The sequence below is a fragment of the Lolium perenne genome, chromosome 7 (assembly GCF_019359855.2).
Source record: "Lolium perenne isolate Kyuss_39 chromosome 7, Kyuss_2.0, whole genome shotgun sequence".
NCBI classification, from domain to species: Eukaryota; Viridiplantae; Streptophyta; class Magnoliopsida; order Poales; family Poaceae; genus Lolium; species Lolium perenne.
This window is the reverse complement of record NC_067250.2, coordinates 91,008,663-91,016,746: the sequence shown is the minus strand read 5'-3', so window position 1 is coordinate 91,016,746 and position 8,084 is coordinate 91,008,663. Positions and strand designations below refer to the sequence as shown.

Genomic DNA, 8,084 nt, shown 5'->3' with positions numbered 1-8,084 from the left:
CAGCCACGATGACGCCGTTCAGGAGGACTGTCCCTCCAGCGACCCATCTTTTTTGTGCTTAGATTAGCGTGTGATGAAAATGTAGGAGTCAGGCCTGAACTTCTCCATGTTGCTACATATGTGTGCTGATTCTTTGAAGGCAAAGGAGTAATTTTGCTACACACGTAGGCTCAGCCCAGTCTGCAAAATATGTAATCGAACACTGTACTCTTACTAATATCAACTCACGGGCGCGGCGTGCGCCGCGCCTAACTTCCTAGTCTACATCTGGAAGACGACCCTTGATTAAAAGGCGATGTCAAACGACTCCCAGTTCCAATCAGGGTCAAACACGCTGGATAACGTCCGGTTTTTTCGGAGACGCGTGGTACGTGGGAGTGGGACGGGCCACGTACGTACTGGAGTTGGAAGACTTTTAGCACGGATGAACGATTTTTCTGCACAGACCAAACATAAGTTACGGTTTTCTTCACGTACGAAGCATAGCTAGGAAGGATGGTCGACCAGGTTATTTTTACGTACACCCCGATCCGGTTTAACTGAAAAGAGACGAACGAAACGCACGAGATCCAGTTTTAGCTAAGGAGAAGGACGAACCGGAGAGGAAGGTTTTTTTAACATATCAAACATTAGTCCGGTTATTTTATGTATCAAACACCCCCTATTATATTTTTTTATTACTAAAGATAACAGAAGATAGCGTTACAACACCATAATATTTCAAAATATAGATGGGCCTAAAAAATTTGAATAAACTGAAAAAAAGCCAACAAAGGTCCATGAGAAAACATAAAGGTAAAGCGCATTAATATGATCATGCGCTGGACTTGGACATGTGTCATCATACATTTGCCATGTAGATATTCAAGTTTACTGGGTCGCTTCAGCTGCATGACTTTTAACCACGTATGGAATTGCTTTAAGTTTCAGGGCATGCTTTTTGCCCACAGCCAACCCAAATTTCTCGGACATGTCAATCGAAGCTCCATCGGGGAGCATCCAATCAAAGTGATATAGCAAGTTGGCTAGTATAACCTCCATGACTGATGAGCTGAACTGGATCCCAGGGCACTGGCGCCGTCCAGCCCCGAAGGGAGTGAAGTCAAAATGTGTTCCATAGTAATCTTTGTTGCTATTCTCAAACCTCTCGGGTTTAAATTCTTCAGGATTTTCCCAATACTTTGGATCTCTTGAAATTGCGAAGACATTAATGCATACGTTGGTGCCTTCAAGCAGGTCATAACCCATAATTTTGGAATCCTCCCTCGTGAGGCGGGGGAGTAGAGGGGCGGGTGGATGCATCCTCAGAGTCTCTTTGATAACCATGCGAATGAAGGGGAGTTCAGCAAGGTCAAAATTGTTAATAACTGATCGACCTTCGCCTAGGACCTTACGGACCTCTAATTGTGCCCTTGACATAGCTTCGGGATGGTTGACTAGCTCCGACATAGTCCACTCCAAAACAGACGATGTGGTATGGGTGGCAGCGCCAAATATGTCCTAGAGATGATGGTAGTGGTATACACCCATAATCAAATACAAGGAAGTAGAAAATATAACGTTTAAAGAGAACAAAAGCATAAATATATTATATGTATTTAACTATTTGTTTTGTTTTTTCTAGGAAGCCAGCATTGAGGGAGTGGGAGAGGAAGTTACAACCAAAAGTCTTATAAGTCACAAAAGCATCTAAATAGGTCATTTTGATTTTATCTTTTTTCCTATTTCATCATATAGAAACATCTAGTCGAAAGCTAGAAGCTAAAGTCAAAAGTACCTAGTTAGATGCTTTTGTGGCTTATAAGCCAAAAATGAAAAATAAAACCAGTAATAAGCCTAACCAAAGAGTCCCAATTGATGAATCTGGCAACTTTGTGTTTCGTGTGGAGCCTAGGATGCAAAATTTTCTGCTATTCCATGCAGAGATTAAAAAATTAAGAGTTAATACATCTATCTAACCTTGAAGTGATCATGGCATCGCGACAAGGATTAACAATTACTCCAAACGTCCCATAATATAAGATGTTGTTACAATTAATGTATTTATATTGATTACAACAGTATCCTATTTACTAATGAGTATTATGGATGCGAGGAAGTAGATCTAATTAACCACCATTTTCGTGAGGAATTCACATTAGTAAATAGAAATAAAAATACTCACCGACAAGACAGCGCCTATAATCTCTGTGGTTAGAGTGAATGCCAGTGAGTCCTCCTCCTGCAACCTGAGCAGTACATCCAGCAGGTCCTCGTCGTCGGTGCTGCGGGCACTGTAGCTGGCAGCTCGCACTGCCTTGCGCTCGTTGACAATGTCGGCCACCATGCCTTCGAGACGGCGACAGCTCCTCCTTACATGGCGCTCGCTGTTGCTGATCCAGCGAAGCAGCCACCAGGACGGGAACAGGTCGAGGAGGGCGAAGCCGCTAATAAGTTCCATGGTTTTGTCCAACTCGTGCAAGTACTCATCCTGCCGTGTGAACTTGCCGCCAAAAACCCCAACTGTGACCAGATGGTTGGTAAGTGAAGCTACCTTGTCGCTAACGTTGATGGTGGCACCATCCCTACTGGATTCAGTGATGAAACGTAGGAGGTTTCCCAACTCCTTAGTCCGGATACCCTCCATGCGCTTCACCTGCTTGGCGCTGAGGAGCTCCACGGTGCAGACTTTGCGGACTTGGCGCCACCGCTCGCCGTAAGGGGCCAAGACGATGCCCTTTCCGCCACGGGTGGCGATTTCCATTGTCGGGCTGCTCGGCCGGCTCCCGAACAAGGGATCGTTTGTCTTGAGCACCAGCTCGGCCGCCTCGGCACTGGAGACAACGACTACGGGCACTTCCCCGAGCTTGATGGACATCACAGGCCCGTGACGGCGAGACAGCTCTCTAATCTTGTGGTGTGGGAGGGTGCTGATGAGGTGGTGGAGACTGCCGATGATCGGGAGAGTCCATGGCCCAGGAGGCTTCAGAGACTTTTTTGGTTTGGTGTTTCCGCCGGAGACGAAGAGCTTCAACAACCAAATGGCTAGTAGCGTTGACAGGACAACGAAACAAAAGGATAATGAAACCTCCATTGCGGGCAGTTTATTCGATTTGCCTTGTGTCGACCACTACCACACTACTAGCTCCTTTTATAGACTTGCTGTGAAGTACTATCTGCTGCATGGAGCGATGGCCTAAGAGCCATAAGCCTGACACACCACACCAAAAGACTATAAAATTATCAAGTAGTGGCCTGCACCATGAGCTGACTAAGTTATGGTAGAGACACGTATAGTCCTGATGGCGATGCATTGAGAGATTAAAATATACAAATAAAATCCGAACTAAAAGATTTTTTAGGTATGGTACCAGATTTTTCAAACGCTGCAGATTCCCGCAAGACCAAATGGCGCAGCGATTCGCAGCCAGCAGAGACCAGCTTCCATCGCGGTGAAGTTTGTACTCGCTGAAAATTTACGCGAGGTGATCGTACTTGGAGTACTTCAGGTTCGCAATAACCTATACTTGATCAGTAGTTTTTAAGACTCAAGAAAGAACTGCCAAGGTATAGAATAGTGGCATCCATATTTATTGAAGATATAAACTAGATATATAGATCTGGGATTGCCAGGATGAGCATTTGACGTGAACCATGTCTTTTTATGTCAAACAGTCTACCGTAATTATTTGAAGACATTTATTCATATATTATCTATAAGGATGAAACATTCCAAAATTTATAAAAGTCTCAGTGATTTACTTATTAATCATCGCACATATAATTTTTCCGATCAATTAACATATAAACAGTCACTAGTGGAAACAGGGCCTTTTGCACCGGTTGGTAATGGCCATATGCACCGGATGGCCAACCGGTGCAAACCATCCAGTGCAAAAGGCCCCCCCCCCCCCCCTTTTTGCACCGGTTCACTTACGAACCGGTGCTAAAGGGGTGACCACGTGGCCGGCTGTGGGGCGCTCGGCGGGGGAGCTTTTGCACCGATTCGTACGAACCGGTGCAAAAGGGTTGTGCCGCGGCAGCGTTTTAGTGCAATTCCCTGCCGCGGCAGGGAATTGCACTAAAACGCTGCCGCGGCAGAGACTCTGCCCCATTCGAAACACGGTATAATATTAATGCAGAAATTCAAATATATATATATAGGAAACCATTATATTACATATATCGATCAAAGTGACACACGTTCATGCATATATATATATATATATATATATATATAACTTTGATATTGGATGTCGGCCACATAGTGTTCTCCGTCTGGAGCTATGACTTGCTCAAGTAAGAATCCCGTCAGTTCTTCTTGAATTGCTCGTACATGCTCAGTTGCTAGAAGACCGTTCCGCAACCGTTCGATCTAATAATTTGAAGAAGGTACGGTGGTCAATATATATATATATGTGTGTATGTGAATGAAACACAAGGTGATATAATAAAGCCATGAATGTTGTTTACTTACATCAAGTTGTTCCAAAATGTCCCTCACATGGTGGGTATTCTGGCGGATGAACTCGCAAACGTAGAACCCGCATAAATTATTCCCGTCCTCTTGCCTCAAGCACTTTACGAGAACAAAGTTCAATCAAAATAATATATATATAATCAAGGATGATAATAATGGTATTGAAACTAGAATCAAAGAGATGCGCGGCCTAGCCAGTAGTACTTACCGGTACATGTTTTATTCGAAGTTCTTTATTCTTTAAACCCGGAGCTTTGTTGGTGAACCGTTTCCAAGCCTTGTGGAGGATATCAGCCATGTCCCCCCACGCCTCAAGGGGTTTACTCTTCGAGTCCATGACTTCTACTATCCCGGTGTCGGGTTCAATGACTAGCAGGATATAGTGAAACCTGCGGACACACACATATATATATATGCATAACTCATCAATTACACTTAACACATGGAGTAAGCGAAAAAGATTTAATGTGTGAAGACAGTAACACTCACGCGAAGTTGTAAGGAAATAGTATTGCCCTTTTGTATGAGTTTTTCCTTAAGACATATACCAAGTTATTCTCCGTGTCCTTGGGAGAGTTGTCGACAGTATACCCATTCACGGTATATGGGTCAACGAACCCAAGATCATAGATTTGCCCCTTGCGGCATTCGCGAATCTTCATTCTGCATAATACAGTGAGAGTATGGTTATATGCATGCAATAATGGACGAGCCGCGGTAGAGACTTAATTACATAAATAATACTTACAGACAGTATGCACTCAGCAGAGATTTGTCGAGGGCGTCTTGGTTGAATAACTGAAATAATTCACAAAATTCGATGTTCATCACGTCAGTTCGCCCGTAGTGCTCATCTCTTATTGCCACCATGATCCAGTTCTGACCGTCCTTACATGCATCCAAGTACCAATTATGTAATCTTCGCAGCTGTGTTGATAGATTAGGCAACTCCGCAGCTCTGATAAGAGGTTTCCCGTACGTGTAATGGTATGCTAATTGGACAGGGTCCGTGAACATGATTTCGATGCGGCTTAAGTACTCAGGAATACTCATACCGGCCGCATCTGCCTCATCTTTGTATAGTTTTACCATCGTTGGATCAAGGCACGCTAGGACATCGGGATACACTTGGAGCGGGGGGCACGAGTTTTTCTGGGCTCCAAGCTGGGGAACTGGTTTCCCTTTTACCTTACTTTTTTCCCACCACTCTCTTGCTAACACATTTGACTTGCGAATAGACCGGTCATAGTTCGATGAAATACTTGGCTCAGGTTGATGAAGGTTCTTCAGCAGTTTCAACTTCTTTTCCAGATATATAGCTGGCTCCGGCTCAAGCTGGGGCTTTTTCAGTTTCAACATTTGTTGCTTGTGCTGTTCAGCTACGATCTTGGCATTTTCCTCAACTGTATAGTCATAAGGTCTCTTGGGAGCAACCTTAGGCACTCTTGGGAGGGGCTCTTGTTTGCGTTTTGGTGATTTGTTACGACTCAGCTGTGTCGTAGCGGTCCGCCTAATTTTTCTCTTAGACTTGGGCGGCGGAGAAGGCTCACGCAGCGGCGGAGATGGCTCACGCGCCGGCGGGGAAGGCTCACGCGGCGGCGGAGATGGCTCACGCGCCGGCGGGGAAGGCTCACGCACTGGAGACGGCTGCATCGGTGGAGAATGCTGGCTCGGTGGAGACCTTGTTGGCGCCTTCCAACCCGGAATCACAATGAATTCCTTTCACCATAGAACTGTAGTGTTCTTCGCTTCTCCCAGCTCTAGCAAATCCCCTTCACCGGCAGGGTGGTCAAGCCTCAGCGGCCCATACCCATCCATAACTTGATCCACCCCGGCAACAACGTATCCAGGTGGAACCGGATTGAAGTGGTATCTTTGATCAGGTACTGGCGGTAAGACATAGCCGATCGCCGCCTTGAGCGTTAAGTAGCCCATCGTTTGGAAATGTAGCTCACAAGGTGTCGACTCTGTGATAAAGTCCACAGGGTAGAGATCAGGAGGCATCTGCGGATCCACAGGGGAGGGAGGAGCCATCTGCGGATCCACATCTGCATCATCACCAGGAAGCTCCGTGGAAGCCACGCTGCTTTTCCGCTGAGATCCCTGGCCGGTAGCATCGAATGCAACTTCTTCTATCTGCGGATTAGGTTGAGGTTGGGTGACTGTGACTGAGCCTGACATTATCATCCTCACTTGCTCCTCTAGCTTAGCAACGCGTTCTTGAACCACATCCTTTTGCCTCTGACGGCTTCTATCGGGATATTTCTTCGTTTCTGCAGGAAACCCAATACACCACGACTTGCCACCTGGTATGGTTCGTGTTCGTCCTGGGTGTTCAGGATTCACAAGGGCGCGTGTGAGCTGGTCCTTCTCTCTTTCGGGACGAAACTTCCCCTCTTCAACTTCCTTTGCAACATTTCTAAAGGCTTCGATGGGAAGTGGGTTTTCCCGATGTCTTTGTGTATATATGCAGAACCCTTGTGCGTCCAACGTGCCCCCATGCGCGTAAAACCAATCCCTTGACCGTTGGTTCCATTTCCGTACCTCTGGCTGGATCCCCTTTCCAATTAGGTCATTCTCCCATTTCTCCCACTTAGGTCTGCCAGCCTTGTAGCCTCCTCGCCCCATGGTATGGAAGTACATCTTATTAGCAGCATTTTTCTTGTTGGCGTCTGACCTTGTCTTTGCCCTCTCCGATGTCTTGTACTTCACAAATGCCTCCCAGTGGTCTTTTATCTTCTCATAGGGGCCGTTGAAATCTGGAGTCTTCTTTTTCTTGACAAAGAAGTTGTCCAATTTCTTCTTATAGTCGTTGAACTGCATTGCCATCTTCTTAAGAGCCCACTTCTTGACTCTTCGTTGTATGCTATTCAGCTCGAGATCCTCAGGGTCTGGCCAGTTGTTCTCACTATCAGAGTCAGCTGGCTCCGAAAATGTGAAATTTACCATGAGTTTCCTAAACATCAGATTTTTGGATCTCGTATAGACGTAAGTAACTCCTTCGTCCGCCTTTGCAGGTTTCTTCCATTCTTGAGTGGTGATCGGGATGGTGTCCCTAATAATAACTCCGCATTGACTTACAAACTTTTTTGCGTGATGCTTGGGAGAAATCGGTTCGCCGTCTATACCGATTTCCGTGATGATGCACCTTTCATGCTCTTCCATCTTTCTGGCCGCGCCTCGTTTAGTTCTGCCAGTAGAGTGTGTTGATTGGGAGGTCTAAAAGAAGAAACAACGTTAATATATGTATATGCACAAATCTGTAGGCTTGGTTAATTAATATATATACACCTCGGCGCCGTGAGCTTCTCCCTCGCAGTCGTCACCTTCTCCCTCACCGGAGCCGTCTCCACGGTGGTCTTGCTCATCTTCCTCATCGGAGCCATCTTCGGGTTCGCTCGTCTCCCTCGCCGGATTGGTTTAGGTAAATAGAGGTGATATCGTCATCATCACGGATAATCTCCTCGACAAGGTATTCTTGTTCTAGGTCTCTTTCCATAGTTTCTGCAAAGACTTACAAGTTATTCTAATGCTATAAACACAACGAAGCTAGTTTCTGCAAAGACTTACAAGTTTCTGCAAAGACTTACAAGTAATTAAGAATAATGCTCAATACATGATCAAA

General features: G+C 45.6%; 1 protein-coding gene across 1 annotated transcript; it reads right to left on the bottom strand.

Moving 5' to 3' along the window:
• Positions 1–697: 697 nt before the first annotated feature.
• Positions 698–3,104, bottom strand: LOC127316687 (desmethyl-deoxy-podophyllotoxin synthase). Its single transcript, XM_051347139.1, has 2 exons — positions 2,165–3,104; positions 698–1,500 (listed from the first exon to the last, which is right to left on the bottom strand). The coding sequence occupies exons 1-2, from the start codon at positions 3,071–3,073 to the stop codon at positions 871–873; spliced, it is 1,539 nt and encodes a 512-aa protein (XP_051203099.1). The 5' UTR covers positions 3,074–3,104; the 3' UTR covers positions 698–870.
• Positions 3,105–8,084: the final 4,980 nt, after the last annotated feature.